The following is a 26,382-nucleotide window of genomic DNA, read 5'->3' as shown; positions in this document are numbered from 1 at the left end:
TTTTTACTTTCATACATAGATGCTTGTATATCACATCTCAATAAGTATATTATTTGTTTATTATGTTCATGTATATTAATAATGCCTATATATTATTTCTTTAGGTTCTTTCAAAAGCTTTCTACCGGACTTTAGACCCCATCTTCAATCTTATTCTTCATGATGCTAAGTAAATCAACTTTGTTTTGAAATATTTCATACATATTATACTATTATTGTCACATGGTGTTCTCTAAACTCACCGAGTGTCATGGCGACTCCTGACCCTGTTCACACTGTAGTCTGACTCGTCACACTATGGTTTCTCTGATGTTTTTGAGTTGCACAGTCAGACTTGGGCGTCAACCAGTTGTGTGCTTATTAGTGATCAGTCTAGCAGGAGTTAATTTCTGCTAGCCTGTGGATTGCTGCAAGAGTCACAGGTTGCAGGACTCCTATCACAGCCGCCTCTACCCTTTAAAAGATGTGGAGACTGTTCCCCCACACCAATTATAGCTTTATTTGCTATACATCTTGCTCTGGTAATCTCCTGTGCGTTATTTGGTGTGTTGTGGAAATAACCTTGTTAGCTGTTTAGTTGCTCCCTGATTCTTTATTTCTTCCTGAGCAGGTATTGTCTTACCTCTGTGTGTGTGTGTGTGTGTGTGCAGTTTGTTTGAGTTCTGTTTTTTCCTGGTCTGTCTATTTTTGTGGGATAAAACCACTCCTGTCCCAGCTCTCCCAGGGATGGAGGAGAGGGGGTATTTACCAGGGTTATTCAGGAGTTAGGGTTAGGAAGGTGGTCCAAACATCGCCACCATTTGATGTACAGATGGACAGCTAGGGCCACCCTAGCTCTAGGGCCAGTGTAGGTGCCCCTATTCCAAGTTGCTTTGTCATACCCCGTAACTATTATATGATCCAAAGTGTAAATCTAGAGACCCTAGACCCAGACTAAAACACTGAGGGAACTTGTAGGAGTGAACATACTTTACAGGGAATGCTCACTGAACTCTGAACCTGCAGCTAACTAATCAAACCTGTAACAGAGATCACATTTTGAAAATGAAAGACCAAACCGAAACATCAGCCAAAAATGATATAATGTAACCTGAATTTCTCTAGGTACACAGACATGTATCTACATATAGTTCAAAATTCAAAATAATGTTTAAATTTAACTGTTGATATATCATGTTCTGCTATAAAATGTGTTCAAATAATGCTTAATAAATTTTTAATCCAACTGACTCAATACATTTTGCATTACCCGAAACCCATATTGAACTAGTCCTATCAAGAAAAAGAGTAATACATTTCTAAATGTTTTTATATTTTTTCCTAAGGGCAATTGTTCCAGTAACAGAAGTTGGCTTGTTCCATTCTTTTACCAACTTAATGACCATCCTCCTTAATGATAAGGCCCAAAGTATTGGCGGACAGCTACATATTGAAAGGCTTTTTATCTTCTGCCTTATCTGGTCGGTAGGATCTCTCATTGAATATTCAGAAAGGAAGAAGTTCAGTGATCTATTGAAGGTCTACACATCAGTGTAAGTGTAGTGCATGTCTTACATTTCAATGTGTACAGCAAATTCCATCCAAGACTGAAAATAAAATGGCAAATAAGCCACAAACATATTTCCAATTTAATATTATTTACATAGGTTTTTGCTGTCATTGGTGGGAAAACACATATCTTTGGTGAGATTTCCTACACCGATTTTGCTCCTCCACAACCTTGACAAACATTTACGTCAAAGGCCGTGACTCTGCCTTTGATGTGGGCTCATACTCTGAGCCCATATCTTTCCCTGCACATGACGACTGATTTAATCAAACACAGAAAATGGCAAGATCATGAAGGGGTTGCAAAGTATTTTTGTAGATCCTTAGCAAGATATTCGACACTAACAATAAGGTCTCATTTAGGTGTCTGTGTTTCACGTAATTATATCTGTGTTTTTCACAGCTAGAACACATGATGTTTATAGTCTGTATGCCCAAGCACTTGTCCATGTCAGCAAAAAAAACAGCCAAAAAACTAAAAAGTTAGATTTAGAGTTTAGTGACAGATAAAACACACTTTCAAAAAAATGGCGCTGGGGAACATTCAGATAGCACACTGATGGCATTCACGTTGCATCCTAGTATTATCCATTTTGAAAAGCTTGAGAAAACAACATCAGTTTTCTTTTGCATTTGGAAAAACTGATTAAAAAACCTGATGGCACAACCTTATACACTGACCAAACGCTGATGACAATCTGATCTAAAACGCTGATAAATACAAACTTCCGAATGAGTCTCAACTGAAGATTGTAGTCAATCATGCAGGACGCTCAGCTGTGGAGTTGAAGCTGACCTGTTTGTATTTTTGTGCAGTTTGCCAGATGATGACCAAGAGATCTCGGTATTTGATTATTTTCTTGATGAGTCAGGAGAATGGGATACATGGCAGTCACGCTTGCCAGATATCACTTATGTTGGCAACACAGACATCATGGGAGAAACATTCATTGAAACCCAAAATACGGTGAGTTATTATGAAACATGCGGGAGAACATATTATCTAAAAGAAGAACATATTTCTTCACTTGTGAAAAATGTATAAGCAATGTCAAGTTTGATGCTCAGTGTAAAGGACAGATTTGGATTGGTACCAAAGCAAATATGGGATTTTATGAAAAGTAATGTTAGATTCACTTTAGTTACAACCGACACTGTGGGGTGGATACACAAAGCTGTGTGCATCAGGTTTATTTCAGGAGTACATGCCATAAGCCAATTGTATTAGGTGTTTTCAACTAAAAAAAATGACCTGCTTTTGTAAAAAGTCCTGAATGTAATTTTAAATTTTATATCTGTTTTATTTGTGTTTAATAGATTATAGTGCGCACTTTCTTAGAGTTTGCCACCATGGGATCCCAACACGTCTTATTAACTGGACCTCCAGGGTGTGGGAAGACTGCATTAATGAATGACTTCATTTCTACAGAAGGTATATGGTGGATTTATTGGAAAAGAAAACACAAAAAACCTTGTTGTACTGTAATAAATGCTCCATTTATTTTATAAACATACATTTATTTCTTTATCGTACCTTATGGGAGACCCAAACCATGGGTGTATAGCTTCTGCCTCCGGAGGACACACAAAGTACTACACTCAAACGTGTAGCTCCTCCCTCCGGGCTATATACACCCCCTGGATGACAATCTAACCAGTTCAATGCTTTGTGTTTCAGGAGGTCACACACACTTGCATTCTCTGATATTTTTTTCATTTTTATTTTAATTTTAAAGATTTGGAAGAAAAGCGGGTCCAGTCTGGACTCCCGGCATGTCCCTTCTCACCCCACTCTGTCGGCGGTGCTGTTAAGGTTGACTTTATAAGGCTGGAGCCTTCACATGCCGTGCTCCTTCACATCCTCTGAGAGGCTCTGGGTTGAAGTGGGAGCCGTCACGGTCCTCTCTGCTTGCAGGAGACCGGCCTCCATCCACAGCCCTGTCTGGTTTCTGCTGGAAGGAGCGTTCACCCCCCCTCAGGGACTGGCCCTGCGTCTCAAAGCTAAGTATTGAGACGTTTCTCAGGGGTCCCGGGTACTTTTATTAGGGGGACAGTATGTGTTTTATCGTTACTGTAAATTCCGGCCGGTTCTGGGGGTTTCCCCTGAGAACGGCGCCGAGGGTGCCTGCTCGTCGGCCGCATTTTAAAATCTAGGCCCCGGCTTCTGTTTGGGCCTAGTTTCGGTTTCGGCTCCTCTGCATGTCATGCATACAGGATGCATAGCATGGCGCCGCCCACCGCTCGGCCAGCAGAGGGGAGGACACTCCTCTCTGGGGAGATGTTTCCTCCTCTGTATCTCTCCCTGGCCCTCCGTTTTCCCGCTCTGGGGCTAATACCCGCCCCCCCTCCTCCTTCCAGCACCATTTTCTCAGCGTTCTTACACTGGACGGCGCTGGATGCTGCAGCTGCTGCTGTTTAGGAAGGCTGACGCTTCACTGGGGCTTTGAGCTGTGGAATCCGGAGGGCACACAGAGAGAGCGGGCTGGTAAGCCACAACCTCTGGTTGTGGGCTTTTATTACACTCTCAGGGCATTCTATAGGAGTGTATTACTACTGGCAGAGCTTCCACCTCAGCAGCATGTCTGTCACCCGAAGCAAGGCTGCAAACTTGTACGCTATATGCACTGCTTGTAAGCTCATTCTGCCAGAGCCAAGCACATACCCACATTGTGATGCCTGTGCTAATATGGTTGTGTCTCAGCCTGGAGCCTCCTCAGGGGTCCCTCCGGCTGCTCCGGCCCTGGTGGCTGAACCCCCGGCTTGGGTAGCTTCCTTTTCACAAGCTATTTCCCAGTCTTTTGCCGACTCCATGGGGCAGCTGTCCCGGACACTGCTGACCATGCATGAGCCCCCTTCTCAGGGTGCCTCTGCTGCTCCGAGCTCTGCAGAGCTCTCAGAGCATGTCCTAGGACCCCGTCCCCCTAAACGGAGACGCAGGGACCCTTCTCCTTCCTCTTCCCACGGCTCTGATTCACGTGCCGAGGTGCAGGGCGAGGAGGATTCGTTTACTGTGGGCTCAGACGCTACCTCTATGTACCCCATTGACTTGTCTGAGGGTGATGCGGATGTTAGTGACTTGATTGCGTCCATTAACTCCGTACTGAACCTCAACCCACCAGAGTCAGAGGAACAACCCTCTCTGGTAGAGATACACCAGTTTACCTCACCTAAGAGAGCTAGGAGTATGTTTTTTAACCACTCCAGCTTTCACACCACTGTTACCAAGCCCAGGGCCTGTCCTGACAAACGTTTTCCGAAGCGTAGTTCAGATGACCGTTTTCCCTTTCCACCAGAGGTGGTTAAGGACTGGGCCCAGTCCCCAAAGGTAGACCCTCCGGTGTCCAGAATCTCAGCCCGCACAGCTGTGGCTGATGGCACTTCTCTTAAGGATCCCACTGACCGCCAGGTTGACCTTCTGGCCAAGTCTTTATATGAGGCGACAGGAGCCTCGTTCTCCCCGTCTTTTGCGGCAGTGTGGGCTCTTAAGGCAGTCTCTGCCTCTCTGGCGGAGATACATTCCCTCACCAGGGACTCTATTCCTGAGACAGATGCCTTAACTTCTCAAGCTTCGGCTTTTGAATCCTACGCCATGTCTGCCATCCTGGAGGCTTCTCACCGCACGGCGGTGGCCTCCGCTAACTCCCTCACGATCCGCAGGATCTTGTGGCTTCGAGAGTGGAAAGCAGACGCTTCCTCTAAGAAGTACCTTGCGAGTCTCCCGTTTGCTGGGTCCCGGCTGTTTGGGGAACAGCTGGATGACATAATTAAGGAAGCTACTGGCGGGAAGAGTACTTCCTTGCCACAAACTAAAGCTAAGAAACCTGTCCAGGGCAGGAACCAATTGAGGTTTCGTTCCTTTCGTTCCTCTAACTGGTCATCCTCTAAGCCCTCGACCTCGTCCACTACCGCAGCCAAGGATCGTAAATCCAACTGGCGCGCAAAGCCGCGTCCTCAAAAGACCGGAGGAGCCGCTGCCACTAAGGCAGCCTCCTCTTGACTATCTGGCTGCGCCAGCAACGTCCTTGGTCGGTGGCAGGCTCTCCCACTTTGGCGACGTGTGGTTTCAACACGTCTCCGATCAGTGGGTGCGGGATATCATCTCCCACGGCTACAGGATAGAATTTTCTTCCAGCCCGCCAAGCAGATTTTTTCTGTCCACCCCCCCCTGCTCCAAAGCCGCCGCCTTCTCTCAGGCCGTGGCATCCCTGCAGGCCAACGGTGTAATTGTTCCGGTTCCCGCCCGGGAACGGTTCAGCGGTTTCTACTCAAACCTCTTTCTAGTCCCCAAAAAGGACGGTTCCTTCCGGCCAATCCTGGATCTCAAGCTTCTCAACAAGCATGTTCAGGTGCGGCACTTTCGCATGGAATCTCTGAGATCGGTCATTGCCTCAATGACCCAAGGAGATTTTCTGGCATCCATCGACATCAGAGATGCCTATCTGCATGTGCCTATTGCGGTTTCACACCAGCGTTGGCTACGCTTTGCAATCGGAGAGGAACATTTCCAATTCGTGGCTCTCCCCTTCGGCTTAGCCACGGCCCCTCGAGTATTCACCAAGGTCATGACAGCAGTGGTTGCGGTCCTGCACCTCCAGGGGTTGGCAGTGATTCCTTACCTGGACGACCTTCTAGTCAAGGCCTCATCCAGTGCAGACTGCCAGCGGAGTGTCTCTCTCACTCTCGCCACACTAGTTCAGTTCGGGTGGCTTGTCAACCTGCCCAAGTCCACTCTGACCCCGACCCAGGTGCTTTTGTACCTAGGGATGCAATTCGAGACTCTGCCGGCACTTGTCAAGTTGCCCTTAGTCAAACAGCAGTCCCTTCGTCTGGCGGTGCGCTCTCTGCTGAGGCACCGCCGTCATTCCATCAGACACCTCATGCAGGTGCTGGGTCAGATGGTGGCGTCAATGGAAGCGGTTCCCTTTGCCCAGTTCCATCTGCGTCCCCTGCAGCTGGACATTCTCCGCTGTTGGGACAAGCGGATCTCTTCCTTGCACAGGCTGGTGGCTCTGTCGTCACAGACCAGGAGCTCCCTTCAGTGGTGGCTTCGGCCCCTCTCTCTGTCACAGGGACGCTCCTTCCTGACTCCGTCCTGGGTGATCCTCACCACGGATGCCAGCCTCTCCGGTTGGGGAGCAGTATTTCTCCATCACCGAGCACAGGGCACTTGGACTCCGTCCGAATCAGCCCTCTGGATCAATGTGCTGGAGATCAGAGCTGTGTTTCTAGCTCTCCTAGCCTTTCACCACCTGTTGGCGGGCAGACACATTCGAGTTCAGTCGGACAACGCGACAGCGGTTGCCTACATCAATCACCAGGGCGGGACTCACAGCCGTCTGGCGATGTTGGAGGTTCAACGAATCCTCCAGTGGACGGAGGACTCCAAGTCCACCATATCCGCAGTCCACATCCCAGGCGTGGAAAACTGGGAGGCCGATTACCTCAGCCGTCAAACCGTGGACAGCGGCGAGTGGGCCCTGCATCCGTCAGTGTTCAGATCAATCTGCCGCAAGTGGGGCACTCCGGAAGTGGATCTAATGGCATCCCGGCACAACAACAAGGTTCCGGTTTACGTGGCTCGCTCCCACGATCCTCTAGCCTTCGCAGCAGACGCACTGGTTCAAGATTGGTCTCAGTTCCGTCTGGCCTATGTGTTTCCCCCTCTAGCGCTCTTGCCCAGGGTTCTGCGCAAGATCAGAATGGAGGGCCGTCGAGTCATACTCATTGCTCCGGACTGGCCCAGGCGAGCTTGGTACCCAGACCTGCTCCGTCTGTCCGTAGAGGTGCCGTGGCATCTCCCGGACCGCCCAGACCTTCTCTCTCAAGGTCCGTTCTTCCGCCAGAATTCTGCGGCTCTCAGATTGACGGCGTGGCTCTTGAGTCCTGGATCCTGACGGCTTCAGGCATTCCCTCTGAGGTCATCTCCACCATGACTCAGGCTCGGAAGTCTTCCTCGGCCAAGATTTAACACAGGACTTGGAGGATTTTCCTGTCCTGGTGTCGCTCTTCCGACCATGCTCCTTGGCCGTTCTCCTTGCCGACCATCCTGTCTTTTCTACAGTCCGGTCTACAGCTAGGACTGTCCCTCAATTCCCTCAAGGGACAGGTGTCGGCTCTGTCGGTATTGTTCCAGCGGCGTATCGCCCGACTGGCCCAGGTGCGCACCTTCATGCAGGGCGCATCTCACATCATTCCTCCTTACCGGCGGCCCTTGGATCCCTGGGACCTTAATCTGGTCCTCACGGCCTTACAGAAACCCCCCTTTGAGCCTCTCAGGGAGGTTCCCTTGTTTAGACTTTCACAGAAAGTTGTTTTTCTAGTAGCCATAACTTCTCTCAGGAGAGTTTCTGATTTGGCTGCGCTCTCTTCGGAATCCCCCTTTTTGGTGTTTCACCAAGACAAGGTGGTTCTTCGTCTGACTCCGGACTTTCTCCCTAAGGTGGTGTCTCCTTTCCACCTTAACCAGGACATTTCATTGCCTTCTCTTTGTCCGGCCCCTGTGCATCGCTTTGAGAAGGCGTTGCACTCCTTAGATTTGGTGCGGGCGCTCCGAATCTATGTGTCACGCACCGCCGTTTTTAGGCGGTGCACCTCACTTTTTGTGCTAACCACTGGTCAGCGCAAGGGTCTCGCTGCTTCTAAACCGACCCTAGCTCGTTGGATCAGGTCGGCTATCACCGATGCCTACCAGTGTTCTCAGGTGCCTCCCCCGCCAGGGATTAAGGCGCACTCGACCAGAGCTGTCGGTGCCTCCTGGGCTTTCAGGCACCAGGCTACGGCTCAGCAGGTTTGTCAGGCTGCCACGTGGTCCAGTCTGCACACTTTTTCGAAGCACTACCAAGTGCATGCTCATGCTTCGGCAGATGCGAGCTTGGGCAGACGCATTCTTCAGGCGGCTGTCGCCCATTTGTGAAGTTAGGTTTTGCCTACTTCTCAGTTTGGTTTATTTCCCACCCATGAACTGCTTTGGAACGTCCCATGGTTTGGGTCTCCCATAAGGAACGATAAAGAAAAAGAGAATTTTGTTTACTTACCGTAAATTCTTTTTCTTATAGTTCCGACATGGGAGACCCAGCACCCTCCCTGTTGCCTGTTGGCAGTTTTTTGTTCCGTGTGTTTCACCGGCTGTTGTTAGTAGACAGAGTTCCGGTTATTCCGAGTTTTACTCTATCTCTACTTATGGGTGGATGTCCTCCTTCAGTTTTTGCACTGAACTGGTTAGATTGTCATCCAGGGGGTGTATATAGCCCGGAGGGAGGAGCTACACGTTTGAGTGTAGTACTTTGTGTGTCCTCCGGAGGCAGAAGCTATACACCCATGGTTTGGGTCTCCCATGTCGGAACTATAAGAAAAAGAATTTACGGTAAGTAAACAAAATTCTCTTTTTTTATTATTTTTATTCAGACCGGACACACACATTGCTCAAAAGAATGGTGTTTTCAGGCTCTTCGAAGGCCAAGGAACTCCAAGAATTACTCGAGCAAAACATAGTTCACAGACAAGGTAATTACAATACCATTTCTTAGGTATTTACTTTTACTTTTCAAAATATTTAATTTTTTTCCCCGAAACATAAATCTACCGTACATAGGCAGGGGCGGACATAGAATTGGTGCCTAAGAATAAAGGGGCTTACTACCTCCTCCAAAATAGAAAGCAGCTACTGATACTGAAGCAGTGCCAGGAGGACACCACCAGATAGGGTTCATAATACGGTACAGTAGATGAGGAGGCTGAAACAAAACACCGGCTTTATTGAATGACAGATATTTATGCCGGAAAAGGTAATTAACAGTTTTATGTTGATAACAACAGGAACAAAGAAGGATAGCTGGAACGTCACACAAGAAGCACTTCAGCTATTGCAATGAAAATACTACAATGACAATTTAACTGATATCTGGCAAGTCATAGCTATGAGTCGGGGCAGGATTGAGATTATACTGTGGTATTGTCCGAGGGAGAACGTGGTGAATAACAGGGGACACAGGCACAGAGAGACACAGGTTATACTTTTCTTAGAACATATCTGGCTTCCACTAGCCGGCCTGCACTGCTACAACGCAACAGCGAAGCCTGCCCTATAGTGTGACGCAGAGGAACACCGATGCTCATAGTTCTGCAGCAAAGGGGGGAAGACAAGTCTGCTAGCTTCTGTTGGTTCCCAAAGTAGCTGACCTGAGTTTTGCTGTGTTACACTCTTCCTTGAGGCTAATGCTTCCATCCTTTTTCGGGCCATGTGTAGTTCCGCTTTTGATGCTGAGGACTCATTTGCCCTTCTGCGCTGGGTTCTCTTTCTCTCTGGGTTACAGGTGCTGGAAACAAACTGCCTCGGCTCTGCTATGCAGTACTTTCTCACGGACATGGTCATGCTAGCCAAAACTGTGGTAACCTGTTTCCTGGCCACTGATGTAGACGGTCTCACAAAACTCAGACACCATTTCCAGTTCATCTTCCTGCCACCGCGCTGGCTCCCCTAACGTTTGTGTCTCTCTTCTCTCTCTCTTCCTGCTCCAGACTCAACAACAGTATGCAATAAAGAAAAATAATAAAATAAAATAATTATTATTTGCACTTTCCTATTTAATTCCTATTGCTTAAGCATCAGCACCCTCATAGTTTCAAATAATCATGCAGTGACTACGTCATGTCCATTATTCATGTGACTGCTGAAACCAATTACTGGCTTCAATGGTGACATATGCATGTACAGAAAATGACTGACTACAAGTGTGTCAGCAGGTTTTTGCTATGTAATCTGAAGACAGCATGCTGCAAGGGTAGAAACATAGAATTCAGGGATGCCTGTCTTGTCAAGGTTTGTTCTGTTGTTTATTTGCTATGTTTGTTTAAGCAGCAGGACTTCTTATTGTTTGGACTACAATTCCACACTCACAGTAATCCAGCACACCCCCTCCTCTGAGTGACACCTCACTGTCAATGTACAATCTTTATAGAGAGCCTGGTGTGGGCAGGGGCAGCTCTCTCAGCTCTACATGGCTAAAGCTAAAAATTCTGATTGGGTCAACTAATCTAAGTGATACATTTTTGGATTCAGGATCTTTTTGCTTAATCATGCTGCTCTTAGATGAGGTAGCAAAATCATTTTGACAGATTCCCTTTAAAGGGTTATTCTTAAGGTATGTCTTGAGCAGCACAAAGCTCTACATTATCCTCACATGCTGGTTGCTTGGGGGACACTCCTCCATGAGTGACAATTCTTGTCAGTAATGATTAGGGATGATCGAATATCACAAATATTGGGCAATATTGGGCTTCGCGAATATCCGACGAATAGGTCGCCGCTATGCGAATATTCGATGCGCAATATAAGTCTATGGGAAGCCCGAATAGTTGCTATTCAGCAACTATTCGGATTTCCCATAGACTTACATTGCGCATTGAATATTCGCAAATAGTCGAATAGCGGCGACCTATTCGGCGAATATTGGCGTTGCCGAATATTTGCGGTATTCGATCATCCCTATTAATGATCTTTCATTGTTCTGAATTGCACACTCATATCACTATATTTACAAATAGAGAAAACAGGGCATTTGATGAAGCACATGGCTGAGGAAAGTGAGAACTGTCATTAGAGTGACTGCTTTAAGGTGGTGTCACACACAGCGACGACGACAACGACGTCGCTGCTACGTCACCATTTTCTGTGACGTCGCAGCGACGTCCCGTCGCTGTGTGTGACATCCAGCAACGAGCTGGCCCCTGCTGTGAGGTCGTTGCTCATTGCTGAATGTCCTGCTTCATTTTTACGTTGTCGCTCTCCCGCTGTGAAGCACACATCGCTGTGTGTGACAGCGAGAGAGCGACGAAATGAAGCGAGCAGGGAGCAGGAGCCGGCGTCTGGCAGCTGCGGAAAGCTGTAACCACTGTAAACATCGGGTAACCAAGGGAAGACCTTTCCCTGGTTACCCGATATTTACCTTCGTTACCAGCCTCCGCCGCTCTTGCTGCTAGTGCCGGCTCCTGCTCTGTGTACTGTAACTAGGAGAGCAAGGAGCCAGCGCTAAGCAGTGTGCGCGGCTCCCTGCTCTCTGCACTGTGACATGTAGCTGCAGTACACATTGGGTTAATTAACTCGATGTGTACTGTAGCTAGGAAAGCAAGGAGCCAGCGCTAAGCAGTGTGCGCGGTTCCCTGCTCTCTGCACTGTGACATGTAGCTGCAGTACACATCGGGTTAATTATCCCGGTGTGTACTGTAGCTAGGAGAGCAAGGAGCCAGTGCTAAGCAGTGTGCGCGGCTCCCTGCTCTCTGCACATGTAGCGGCGTTATGATCGCTGCTGCGTCGCTGTGTTTGACAGCTAAGCAGCGATCATAACAGCGACTTACAAGGTCGCTGTTACGTCACAGAAAATGGTGACGTAACAGCGATGTCGTTGTCGCTGTCGCTATGTGTGAACCCAGCTTTAGAAACTACAGATGGTGGATAGGAGCTGGGGGACTGGGATTATGCAGGACTGATAACAGCTCAGTCCAGAACTGAAAGGGGGCGGAGGGAGGTGAGCAGCTGGAGAGAGGTGACTTGGATCTCAGTAATTAATTCCTCATGGTGGAATGTAGCTACTGTGCACACTCAGCCAGGCTTTGGTGGCAAAGCTCCTTTGAAACAAGCTGTACAATATGTAAGATAAATGTTCCTACAGCAGGAGAATGAAAGAAGATAGAATAAGCAAGTCAATTGCAAAATTGATTCTTTTCATGCTACCTAACTAGATTTAATAACATAAGAATATCCCTTTAAAGCAAATGTGTTTCTATCTTTGGAAACTAAATATATGTTATTTTCAAACCTTTTTACATACACTATAAATTTCAGGTTTCATATATGGCGCAAAGGATGGAAAAACGTTGCAGTTATTTATCGATGATCTGCATCTCCCGACACCTGATGAGAATGGTGTACAGCACTGTAATGAGGTAGATGGTTTTATTTTACAAGTGCAGTAAACAAACATGAAACCTTAAGAACTTTTAATATTACCTATTTTATTGTACAAATGTTTCTGAGAGTAGTAATAATGGGTGTATACAATTCTCTGCATTTTCTGCGAATAATCTGATATTAACTTATTAGTCAATAACGACCCAGCTACTTACATTGAAGATGACAATAAAGTGCACAACAAATGTAAACAAACAAAAAACTATTTTGAATGCTCCTGTATGTTTCCCTCTAGTGCTACACTTACACACATTTGTGTGAATTTTGATATCCGTGAGCATAGGACCATTTTTTATCTGACTGTCATCCATTTTGCTGCAGATTTGCATCTGTCTTGCATCTCCTTTTTTCTCATCTGTTTTTAAAGAGGTCACAAATGGCCAGTTTTTGCTATTATTTTATTTTTCCTGGGCATTCAAGTTATTTTTTTCTGTTTGCTTGTTTTTCCACCCTTTACCCAGAGGCGATTTTCTATTTTTTGTTTTTGTTTTTTCCTTCCCTTCATCTACAATGTAAGCCTATGGAGCGTCAGAACAAGGCTCTATAAGCTTTCATTGTAAGGCCTGCGCCACACATCCGTGCCTCCGGCACGTGTTTGTCATTTTTTACACGTACCGGCGGCACGGAGACACTTTAACCAATGCTACCCTATTGTAGCAGGCACACACACGTAAAACCACACGGAACGTGTGTCCGTGTGCGTTTGTACGTGTGTGCGTTTTTGAAAGCGCTGACATGTCCGTTTTTTCACCGGCAGCACGGGTGTCACACGGCCCGCACCCGCACCACACGGGTGTAGTGTGGATGCGGTCCCGTGTGACACGCGCCGGAGAAAACACACATGTCATTGAAAAAAAAACAAAACATTAACTCACCTTCTCCAGCCCTCCTGTCTCTGCCGCTGCTGCCTCTTGCTGCCGACCGCCGCTCATTAATCTCATAGAATATTCACTTCACTGCCTGGCAGCAGCAGCAGCAGGGAGACGGGAGGGCTGGAGACCGAGGATCAGCACCACGGACAGCAGCGCGGACATCAGGAAGGACCAGGTGAGTATAATAATTACCGGTTCTACGTGTGCTATCGCGGATAGCACACGTAGAACACACGTGTCACGCACGTACCAGAGACACGTACTTACCTGCACGCAACACGCAGGGAAAATACGTGTCTCTCGGCACGTGCGTGAATTTCACGTGAGTGTGGCAGAGGCCTAAAACAGACTTTCAACTCACACATATATCATAGATTGAGCTGGCTTGTCACAATTTTGGTGACATCCCAGAGAAACTGAGTAGAATGGAGAGAGGAGCAGTTGGTCAGTATATTAATACACTCACACTACATTACATGCATATCTGCAAACAAAGCATAATTGGGGGTGATTCTTTAATTTCTCATAGTTGTATTGCATGGCTTATAAGACTCCTCACACTGGCTTGACATTCTCCACAAAGAGAGACTTTACCCCATAAGACTACTTTACACAAAGCGACATCGCTAGCGATGTCACTCGTGAAAGCACCCGCCCCCGTTGTTTGTGCATCACGGTCAAATCGCTGCCCGTGGCGCACAATATTGCTAGTATCCATCACACATATTTACCTGCCTAACGACGTCGCTGTGGCTGGCGAACTGCCTCTTTTCTAAGGGGGCGGTTCGTGCGGTGTCACAGCGACGTCACATTGCAGGCGTCCAATTGAAGCAGAGGGGCGGAGAGCAGCCGCAGGAAAGTCACGCCCACCTCGTTACCGGAGGACGCAGGTACGGTGTTGTTCGTCGTTCCTGGGGTGTCACACATAGCGATGTGTGCTGCCTCAGGAACGACGAACAACCTGCGTCCAGCACCATCAACGATATTTGGGATTTGAACGACGTGTCAACGATCAACGACTAGGTGAGTATTTTTGATCGTTAGTGGTTGCTCGTACGTGTCATACGCAACGACGTTGCTAACGAGGCCGGATGTGCGTCACGAATTCCGTGACCCCAACGACATCTCGTTAGCGATGTTGTTGCGTGTAAAGCCCCCTTTAGACTCTAGTCAGATTCTGACAAGAAAATTCAAAGTGGATAATTATAATGGCTACACTTTCTGCAAACTTATTCATATGGTAGTATCAATACAGAAAAATTACACTATTGCCAAACTTTGGCTGAATTGCTATGTTGGTATGTGCTGTGTAATGGAAGGGAAATAATAAAATTATAGTTTTGGCATGCTAAAATGCAAGATGATAAAGGGATGACCTGCATTGGATTTTCAATATTATTTCTGTGAAATAAATCTGATGTATTTTCCCAGTGTTGTTCTGTATACTTGTGCATATTTGTCAAAGTGGCTAAATACAAAATCTTTATCTTCATATATTCATCTAGCTGTTGAGAATGATTCTGGATGACAAAACTCTAGTGAGATTCAACAAACCTTTTGAGTGGCAGACTTTAGAAGGGCTTCTTGTAAAAGCTGTTATGGGTCAACCCAAATATACCAACAGTGCCCATAAAATTTCAGCTCAACGACTACTGGTGAGTTTTGAATAAAATACCCTAAAATTTAAATGTGTCTAAGTTAAATACTGAATTATGAAGAATGCTCCTGAATGCAAATCCTATATATTGTCATACAAATCCTACACTATTAAATTCTATCTGGAGCCGAGATTATAAACAGTGACCTATTGATTGTGGTTACAAGAGATGTGACCACAACCCCCCACCCCCCCCCCACTTTCCCTGTTGAAAATGCGGAGATGATGCAGCTGGGCTCCGGCATTACACCTCACACAGTTTTAAAGTGTTAGCACCCTTGAAATTGTTCCAAAAGGAAGTATTTCTCCCAGAAAATTATTGCATTTACACATGTTTTGCCATACGCATCATTATTTCCTTTGTCTGTATTGGACCAACACGAAAAAAAAACTGAGAAAAAAGGTGAATTGGATCTAATTCACACAAAACCCCCAAAATGGGCCGGAAAAAATTATTGGCACCCTCAACTTAATATTTGGTTGCACACCCTTTGGAATAAATAACTGCAATCAATTGCTTCCTATAATCATCAACAAGATTCTGCCACCTCTCAGCTGGAACTTTACATGACTATTCTTTTTCAAACTGCTCCAAATCTCTCATATTCAATGGTTGCCTCCTCCTAACAGAAATTTTAAGATCTCTCCAGCTTGTGGGCTTGTCTGCTAACTAACTGCACACTGAAGCTGCACCTCCAGCTAGCTTCAGTGCTTCCATAATACAAAAGTGACAGATGCCTTGTACACAGTCCAGACACCCACTGCCAGAGGCACTCCAAAACATCTTTGAATCTCCACCATATTTGACTGTAGATACTAAGTTATTTTCTTTGTAGGCCTCATTCCACTTTCAGTAAACAGTAGAATGATGTGCTTTACCAAAAACCTCTCTCTTGGTCTCTTCTGTTCACAAGATACTTTCCCAGAAGGATTTTGACTTACTCACTTAAATTTTGGTAAACAGCAGTCTAGCTTTTTATGTGTCTGTGTAAGCAGTGTTGTCCTCCTCATAACCTTGAGATTGTTGTTATTTTTGAACAGTTTGATTCTCAAGTCCTCAGACAGTTCTTCTCTTTCTGTTCTCCATGCTTAATGCGGCACACACAGACACACAATGCAATCATTGAGGCAACTTCTCCCCTTTTTATCTTGTTTCAGGTGGGGTTTTCATATTGCCCACACCTATTACTTGCCAGTGGTGAGTTTGAACGCGCATTACATGCTTGAAGCAAAGTTGTTTACCCACAATTTTTGAATGGTGTTAACAATTTTTTCCTGCCCATTTTAGTGGTTTTGTGTGAAATTATATCCAATTTGTCTTTTTTAAAAATTTTTTGGTGTTGTTCCAACACACACAAAGGAAGTAACATCTGTATGACAAAATTTGTGTAATTTCAATTTGTCGTCGAAATACTACCTTTTCTGGAACAATTTTAAGGGTGACAACACTTTTGGCCATGACTGTCTATGAAGAACCATGGAGTCTGTCAGCATTGAATAAATTGGGGATAATATGGCTGCTGCACATTTGAGGGGCATTCCTCCTCCCCCTATTCATGTATGCAGAACACATTTACCCAAAGCAGTTTCTCAAAAGAAGGATTAGTGTACAGTCACCTGTATAGCTTCCTTCTTCCCCCCATTTCTCAAAGTAAGCACTTCTCCAATAAACACAAAGGGGCCAATTCGACAAAATGTTTATGTCAGGAAAGCTTTGAAAAGCTTTAATTTTTTGGTACAAAATGGAGTTTTGCAAAAATGTTTATGCTGTTCTCTGTGAAATGCCAATGTTTTAGTGTACAAACATACCTGGCTGCAGTAGCGCATTGCTGGAATTGGTCATTACTAGTACAGTTTAACCATTGCTTATGGATTTACATTACCATTAACCTTATATTGTTATTTTTTTTAGCGCCATTTTTCCATATTTCATCTTCCGGATTTAGAAGGGGCCCAGCTGCAGAGAGTGATTTTCTCTGTGCTAGAGGTAAGTTTTAATAATTTTATTTCATTGCTATATTAGTTCTCAAGTGTTCACCAAAATCTTTATTTCTTACCCATGGTAGTTTTAATGTCAGTAAGCTTCTTTTTATAGTTAACTAGCTGTAGTACCCGGCGTACCCGGGATAGTAACTAAGTGTCTCCCTGTCTCTCTCACTCTCCCTCTCTCCCTGTCTATCTTCCTCTCTGTCTCTCTCTCTGTGTATTAGTGTCTCTGTCTCTGTGTCTGTGTCTCTCTCTATGTGTCTGTCTCTGTGTCTGTCTTTGTGTGTGTCTCTGTCTCTGTCTTTCTCTCTCTCTCTCTCTGTCTCTGTGTGTGTCTGTGTCTCAGTGTGTGTGTCTGTCTGTGTGTCTCTGTCTCTGTGTGTCTCTGTCACTGTGTATCTGTCTGTGTATATCTGTCTCTGTGTCTATGTCTGTATGTCTCTGTCTGTGTCTCTGTCTATGTGTTTGTCTGTGTGTCTTTGTGTGTTTGTCTGTGTGTGTCTCTGTCTCTATGTCTGTCTCTGTGTGTCTCTGACTCTGTGTGTATCTCTGCCTCTGTATCAGTCTCAGTGTGTCTCTGTGTGTGTCTCTGTCTCTGTGTGTCTCTATATCAGTCTCTATGTGTCTCTGTCTCTGTCTGTATGTTTCTGTATCAGTCTCTGTCTCTGTGTGTGTCTATGTGTGTCTCTGTCTCTGTGTGCCTCTGTCTCTACTGATAACATATTAACTAACACATAAGCTGTCTTATACTAAGCCTGTCCTTCATTGCTTATTACTGACTTGTAGCTCCCAGCTCCATTGACTTTAATGTAAACAGGTTTTTTGGTAAATAACTGTAAAGCACGAGGTTAAATTATCCCTTCAAAACATAGTTTATGATGTTCCCTGAGTCAAACAGGGTGGCTGTGCAAAATTTTGTGATTGTAAATGCATTGGTGAGAATTCATTTAGCGGATACACATACACACATACATTCATACACACATACACTCAGCTTTATATATTAGATACATAAAAAATCACGGTGATGACTTTAGCGTGATTACCAAAAAGGATCATTTAGTGAGTTCAATCAAAATCGTGTTGTAGTTATTGTAATGTTATCAGCACCTTGAATCATATACTACTAAATTCACTTGTGGTTGTTTTTGTACTTTCAGGCAAATATGGGTGACAAAGATGGCCTCTCTCTACAAGAAGATCTTCATTTATCCTTGGCGAAAGCCTCATGCCAACTTTTGGAATCTGTGAAAAAAGTCTTAGTTATTTCCCCAACATCAGGCAGACAGCACTATCTCTTTTCTTTAAGAGAAATAACCAAAGTATTTCAGGTAATATTTAGAATGGTATGAACATATTTGTAATGTAAAAGACCTAGAACGTGTTCCACCTTTATATACCATCCTCCATATGGGACTTACATGCATTGCATCTAATTTCCATAGGAGCAGTAATGAACATTGCATTACTCATCAGATACAATCAGACACAATCTAACTTGGATTGATTATTATAATCTAAACTGTAATCCCACTTTTTAGAAATGTATTATAGATTGGGAATTAAAGGGAACCTGTAAGGTCCAATATGCCCCCAAAACCACGAGCAGTTCTGGGTGTATATTGCTAATCCCTGCCTAACCGTCCCTGTATCTAGTAGCATAGATAAAGGGATCTTTAGAAAAAGTATTTCTAAAGATTTTTTTATCATATGCTAATGAGCGCGGTGACTAGTCCCCTGGGCGTTGCTTCTCTTGTTAGTCGGCCTCATTAGCATGTTAGTACGCCCCTGTGGCCGTGCTAACATGCTAATAAATGTGCAGCGTCAGAGGATGCTCTCACTCACCTCTCCGCTGCCATCGCCGCCCGACACTGGATTTCGGCTCTGTGTGCATGACCCTGGAGTTTGGGTCATACGCACTATGTAGCCGGGTGTACGCGTCCCAGCTTCAAATTGAAGTAGTGCGCATGACCGAAACTCCGGGGTCATGCGCACTGAGCTGAAATCCAGTGTCGGACGTAATGAAAGCGGAGAGGTAAGTGAGCTCATCCTCTGACGCTGCGCATTCATTAGCATGTTAGCAAACCCACAGGGGCATACTAGCATGCTAATGGGGCCGACTAACAAGGGAAGCAATGCCCAGGGGACTAGTCACCGCGCTCATTAGCATATGATAAAAGATCTTTAGAAATACTTTTTCCAAAGATCTCGTTATCTATGCTAGTGTATACAGGGACAGTTAGGCAGGGATTAGCAATATGCAACCAGAACTGCTCGTGGTTCTGGGTGCATATTGCACCTGACAAGTTCCCTTTAAAGATATATATATTCCTAGTGATGAGCGAGCACTACCATGCTCGGGTGTTCAGTACTCGTAATGAGTAGTTGGATGCTTGGATGGATGCTACTGGACTAACCAAGTATAATGGAAGTCAATGGGAGGACTAGAGCATTTTTCCAAGAAATCTTCCAGAAAAGTGCTGGACTCCCCCATTGCTGTGTACCTACAGAATTTCCCCATACTTGTAGGTAAACAGCACTTTTGCTCATGACAAGTTCTCTTTAAAATGAGAGAATAGAATGACCTACAATCAGAAAATAAAAACAGACCATATAAGATTATATGTGTCATATATCATTCTGAAGATGACAACTTAAAAAAACAACACTTGTATTTTGCTGTTAGTGCTATACAAGATGATTACATTTGCTGTGATGACATTTAACGCAGCATGCTCTTGTCATGGTGGAAATGCCGCCATGAGGAGCAGAATTTGACATATTGAATCAAACATTTAAAACGATAATATGAATTTGTTGATAAAAAGATTAAAATAAAACGACATATATCTTTACAGTCCCTTCGGAAGCTTTCTAATGAAGACCGTGAAGACCCCTGTATTGTTGTAGGATACTGGGAGCATGAAATTAATTGTGTAATAAAGGACAGGCTGTGTCGGCAAGCAGACATTAATTGGTTTAAATCAGAATTAACAACAGCAATAAAAGAGGTACATACATGCTTGGTTTATTTCAACATTTAATATATACAGTAATTTAATAAGCTAATGGTGCCTCCTTACTAACAATGACAGGCATCAGTCTGTGAAGGTTTGTTCCATCTCTCGTCTCATATAGTTGAAGTCATAAGTATGCATACATCTTATTCGCGTTTTTAGAACTTATTTTTTTTTTTTTACAAAATTCCTGGCATTTAATGCTAGGACACATTCTCTTTCTGTTAGGTTTACTATTTTATCTCATGTGGAGAGTGACACATTGGCATAAGGAGACTTATAAGTCATACCTTGCTACTCTGGCCATATATATATATATATTCATATAGCCTCTTGAGAGAGGAAGAGGACAGGAACTGTATGATATTAGAAGTAGCAATTCTAAAAGTCAGCAGTCATGTCAACCCTTTAAATTGCCTTGCCACAATAATTAAGATAAGAAGGCAAACCAATAATGCCATTTTCAGACACATGTTTCGGGTGTTTTCCCCTCTTCAGTGTAAAAACTGACTGACCTGGTGGATTTTTTTATGATAAAAAACATTCTTTATTATTTACATTTTTAAAATCTTACCACCACCATATACAGGTCTGTTCAGCAAATCACCCACCAACTACCATTTAATTATTACTTATTGGACCATTAATATATTTATTTGCTGAACACAAATACAACCAGCAGCAGCAATTAAAACTACTGTAATACCTCCAATATTCTTTTGTCTCACTATTCGTATTGGAGACCAGACTACTCATTCATTTATCTCTGATATTAGATTACTTTTGCTCCTAATATTATTGTAATTTATTTCAGATGTTATTATTCCTCAATCTCTCTACGTGTTTCCTCCATCCTATTTTTAATGGATTCATCAGGAGAGAATCAGACCATAGTAGATTAATAAATCATAGTCATCCAGACCGATGTTAGCCCAGAAGTTGCAGTTACAGTCACTATATGTGCCCTCACAGATATAATAGGAGCCCAACAATTCACAAATAATATATAGCGAGCTGCCTGCCACTATGTGTGTCCCTGCAGATCTACTGGCACATTCACCTTACATCATAAGTGGACTGATATCCCGCTCAGAGTATTCCTGTCTCAAAGGGACTTTTCAAATAGAAAATGGACGCCCTGCACAGGTGATCACACCAGGATGTCAGATTTCATCGCTATCTCGCACACACTGGCTTATGGACGCCTTGCACAGGTGATCACACCAGGATGTCAGATTTCATCGCTATCTCGCACACACTGGCTTATGGACACCTTGCACCGGTGATCACACCAGGATGTCAGATTTCATCGCTATCTTGCACACACTGGCTTATGGACGCCTTGCACAGCTGATCACACCAGGATGTCAGATTTCATCGCTATCTTGCACACACTGGCTTATAGACGCCTTGCACAGGTAATCACACCAGGATGTCAGATTTCATCGCTATCTCGCACACACTGGCTTATGGACGCCTTGCACAGGTGATCACACCAGGATGTCAGATTTCATCGCTATCTTGCACACACTGGCTTATGGACGCCTTGCACAGCTGATCACACCAGGATGTCAGATTTCATCGCTATCTTGCACACACTGGCTTATAGACGCCTTGCACAGGTAATCACACCAGGATGTCAGATTTCATCGCTATCTCGCACACACTGGCTTATGGACGCCTTGCACAGGTGATCACACCAGGATGTCAGATTTCATCTCTATCTTGCACACACTGGCTTATGGACGCCTTGCACAGCTGATCACACCAGGATGTCAGATTTCATCGCTATCTTGCACACACTGGCTTATGGACGCCTTGCAGAGGTGATCACACCAGGATGTCAGATTTCATCGCTATCTCGCACACACTGGCTTATGGACGCCTTGCACAGGTGATCACACCAGGATGTCAGATTTCATCGCTATCTCGCACACACTGGCTTATGGACGCCTTGCACAGGTGATCACACCAGGATGTCAGATTTCATCGCTATCTCGCACACACTGGCTTATGGACACCTTGCACAGGTGATCACACCAGGATGTCAGATTTCATCGCTATCTTGCACACACTGGCTTATGGACGCCTTGCACAGCTGATCACACCAGGATGTCAGATTTCATCGCTATCTTGCACACACTGGCTTATAGACGCCTTGCACAGGTAATCACACCAGGATGTCAGATTTCATCGCTATCTCGCACACACTGGCTTATGGACGCCTTGCACAGGTGATCACACCAGGATGTCAGATTTCATCGCTATCTTGCACACACTGGCTTATGGACGCCTTGCACAGCTGATCACACCAGGATGTCAGATTTCATCGCTATCTTGCACACACTGGCTTATGGACGCCTTGCAGAGGTGATCACACCAGGATGTCAGATTTCATCGCTATCTCACACACACTGGCTTATGGACGCCTTGCACAGGTGATCACACCAGGATGTCAGATTTCATCGCTATCTCACACACTGGCTTATGGACGCCTTGCACAGGTGATCACACCAGGATGTCAGATTTCATCGCTATCTCACACACACTGGCTTATGGACGCCTTGCACAGCTGATCACACCAGGCTGTCAGATGTGATCGCTATCTAGCACACACTGCCTCAGGCTGCTTTCACACATCCGTTTTTTTGCTGTCAGGCACAATCCGGCGAAAAATATGATGCCACGGATCCAGTGAAAAAACGGATCCAAAGCATCAGTTTTTTCCATGCGGTTCTTCCGTTTCTTGATGGATTCGTTGTGATACTGAGCATACGCAGTTCAAAAAAACAGATCCGCCGTTGGATTCCGTCATATGCCGGATGACGACGGATCCGGCGCCTATAGGCTTCCATTAAAAAACATGCTGCACGGCGCAAGATCCGGCGTGGTCCGTTTTTTTGCCGGAGACAAAAAACTTGCATGCTGCATTCTCTCCGGCAGCCGGACGAAGACATTTTGCCAGATCCGGCGGGCGCTGCATGCAACGCAAAGCCATCCGGCACAATCCAGCGCTAATACATGTATATGGGGAATAAAATGGATTCGACACCGGATCAGTTTTATGCGCAATTCGCCGGATTGTGCCTGGCGGCGAAAAGCAGATGTGGGAAAGCAGCCTCATCAGTGGAAAGCAGAAGAGCTACTTTGACATGGAGAGACGGTTCTGACTGGGGGATAAACTTTCCTTCTTATAATTCCTGTCAGATGCCTGTCACCCAGCCAAATCAGGTCTCCTGCTTTGCACTGATGAGCAGGAAACACCCTGAAACACGTGTCTACAAAAACCATTTCTGATGTGGCTTCTTGTCCTAGATTATGTAAAAATACCCATTAAATAATTGATATTGACTTTTAGGATTGCTAGTTTCAATAGGTAACATTAAACTTCCTGCATTCATCCTTTCTGAAGAGGTTTTTATAAATTAATATAGCCTCTTCAGAGAGGAAGAGGACAACAACTTTATGATATTAGAAGTAGCAATTCTAAAAGTCAGTAGTCATATCAACCCTTTAAAGGGCCTTGCCATGATACTTAAGATAAAAAGGCGAACCAAGAACGCCATTTCTGACAAATGTTTTAGGGTGTTTGCCCTTCATCAGTGCAAAGCAGGAGAACTGATTTGGCAGGGTGAAATGCTTCTGACTGGGGAATAAACTTTACTTCTTAGAATTGAATCAGGTCTCCTGCATTGCACTAATGAAAAGGAAACACCCTGAAACACGTGTCTGCAAACAGAGTTTCTGGTGTGGCTTCTTATCCTAGATCATGTGAAAATGCCCTTTAAATAATAACTTTTAGGATTGCTATTTCCAATAGATGGCATTAAAGTCCCTGCCCTCATCCTTTCTGAAGAGTTTTTTTGCAGTCTATAATTAAATAATGGCAAATGTCAGAGTAAAATTATGATTTACAATGATTTATTTCAGCTTTTAACTCATTACATTTCCAGAAACGTAAAGGTCTGTGTACACATGGTAGTATTTGATAGCATTGTATTTAAATTGTCTAACTTGAGTTATGTGTTTTAGGTAGCCTTCTTCAAGCTTCAGACAATAGTTGATTGGAATTTTGGCCCATTCACCTTGACAAATCTGGTGTTTTCTGAGTCAGTTCTGTAGGCTTTTTCTCTTGATACTTTTGTATCTATTTCCTTCAAAATCTGCAAAAGGCTTTTTGTTTTCTGTCATTAGACTGATTTGTATTTTTCTCACCAGAATACATTCATCTTTAGGCACATATGATGGCTATTTGGTTCCATGATGTTTAAATAGATCAATTAATTAATTTGAATATTAATAGCACTATAGGCTGTGCTTCAAAAGAGACAGCAATTTATACTATATACTGCAATACTGTGGTACGTGGCAGTATGTACTATAAGTGATCAAATGATCACAAGTTCAAGTTTCCAAGTGGTACTAAAAATCTAAAAGTAAAAAAAATAGATAAAATGTAAAAAAGATCAACAAAATCTAAAAGTTTATATGACTCCTTTTTCTCAGTTTTTAAAGAAATGTTAAAAACAATAATAATAAACAAAATCGGTATCACCACAACCAAAAAAGTTTGGTCTATCAAAATATAAAATAAATGAAAACACACAATGAAGGTTGAAACAAGAGAAAATCTAAACCTGAGATTTGCACTTTCTCAGACACCACTGTTCCACCCAAAAAAAATTACAGTATATACTCGAGTATAAGCCAAGTTTTTCAGTATATTTTTTTATGCTGAAAATATAGTGTTCAGCTTATACTCGAGTGAGGTTCCCACAAAAAATTATTCTCACCTGTCCTCCGTTCCCATGGTGTCCTCTTACCTGCTTCTTGAGAGCCGCAGGCACATAGACCCCTTCATGATTGCATCCAGTGCACGATGCAATAAAGTAATGATGGCAGTCAGTAGCACCGTGCACCGGACGCGATCATGGAGGGGTCTATATGCCTGTGGTCCCCAACCAGCAGGTAAGGTAAGAGGACACCACAGGAATGGAGGACAGGTGAGAATATTTTTTTACTACAGGATGGGGCACATTACTACAGGGCACAAGGTGGGGGCATATTACTACAGGATGGGACACAAGGATGGGGCACATTACTACAGGATGGGTCACAAGCATGGGCACATTACTACAAGGGGGACAAGGATGGGCACATTACTACAAGAGGGGGCAAGGATGGACACATTACTACAAGGGGGGGGGCAAGGATTGGCATATTACTACAAGGAGGAACAAGGATGTGCACATTACTACAGGATAGGCCACAAGGATGGCGCATATTACTACAAGGGGGAAACAAGGATGGGAATATTACTACTGGATGGGCACATTACTACAAGGAAGGAGACAAGAATGGGCACATTACTACAAGGAGTGGGACAAGGATGGGCACATTACATTTTATTGGTATCTATTTTTAGTTTTGAAATTTGCCAGCAGCTGCTGCATTTCCCACCCTATGCTCATACTCGAGTCAATAAGTTTTACCAATTTTTGTGGTAAAATTAGGGACCTTGGGTTAAACTCGGTTCCACTTATACTCTAGTAAATAAAAAGTGATCGATATGTAACTGGTACCCCAAAAATGTGATCAATAAAAATGTCAGCTACTAAATATAAAAAAATAATACTATACAAGTTTGGCAGTGGCGTAATTGGAGTGACATGGAGACTCTCATTGCCATGTAAATTTAGCTGCACAATGAACGCCATAAAAACAAAACTTGTAAAACGAAAGCGGAATTGAACGTTTTTTTTCAAATGTCAACACAATTGGAATTTATTTCTCATTTATCAGTGCATTCAAAACTACATGTCCAACAAAATTCAAGCCTTCAGGTATGTTGATAAGAAAACCAAACCACAAAAACGAAAAAGTCATAAGGGATTAAAATATTGTGAGGCCTTCAAATGCTTAGAATAATTAGCTGATCAGGATCTGCTAAATGTAAATTCTATGTAAATGGCAACTCGGTGTATGTAAACTTCTGACACAATTAAATCTTTATATAGTGAGTTAGAAATGAGACTGTTTGTTAACATTTGATGGAAAAATTGCTTGTCATGTACAAAGTAAACAGCTAGCGTTTGTTGACCTGGTATCTGTGGAGAGGAGAGCATAAATTTGAGCTTTAATTATTTCAACCTAAGGCTGTGTGCACATGTTGCATTTTTATCCCTTTTTTATGCATGTCTGAGTGCACTTTTGTCAGAAAACCTAATGGGAATGCTGATGCCAGTAAAGTCAAATAGAATCCTGAAGTGTCATGTACACGTTGAGTATTTTCTCCTTGCAGATTTGGTGGTAATTTAAATCGGCAGCATGTCAATT

At 44.1% G+C, this 26,382-nt stretch overlaps 1 protein-coding gene across 1 annotated transcript in view; it reads left to right on the top strand.

Annotated features, from left to right (window-relative positions):
* Window positions 1-26,382, top strand: part of LOC142297246 (dynein axonemal heavy chain 5-like) — a 460,910-nt gene that overhangs the window by 275,320 nt on the left and 159,208 nt on the right. The window contains exons 56-65 of the mRNA XM_075341502.1: window positions 105-169; window positions 1,326-1,532; window positions 2,365-2,515; window positions 2,866-2,980; window positions 8,953-9,051; window positions 12,389-12,489; window positions 14,892-15,041; window positions 16,956-17,030; window positions 18,190-18,360; window positions 19,888-20,040. Coding sequence (XP_075197617.1) covers window positions 105-169; window positions 1,326-1,532; window positions 2,365-2,515; window positions 2,866-2,980; window positions 8,953-9,051; window positions 12,389-12,489; window positions 14,892-15,041; window positions 16,956-17,030; window positions 18,190-18,360; window positions 19,888-20,040 — 1,287 coding nt within the window. The remainder of the gene's footprint in view (window positions 1-104; window positions 170-1,325; window positions 1,533-2,364; window positions 2,516-2,865; window positions 2,981-8,952; window positions 9,052-12,388; window positions 12,490-14,891; window positions 15,042-16,955; window positions 17,031-18,189; window positions 18,361-19,887; window positions 20,041-26,382) is intronic.

This window comes from Anomaloglossus baeobatrachus, chromosome 3 (genome assembly GCF_048569485.1).
Source record: "Anomaloglossus baeobatrachus isolate aAnoBae1 chromosome 3, aAnoBae1.hap1, whole genome shotgun sequence".
Classification (NCBI taxonomy): domain Eukaryota; kingdom Metazoa; phylum Chordata; class Amphibia; order Anura; family Aromobatidae; genus Anomaloglossus; species Anomaloglossus baeobatrachus.
The sequence above is the reverse complement of the archived record's forward strand: the minus strand, read 5'-3'. Positions and strand labels throughout refer to the sequence as shown.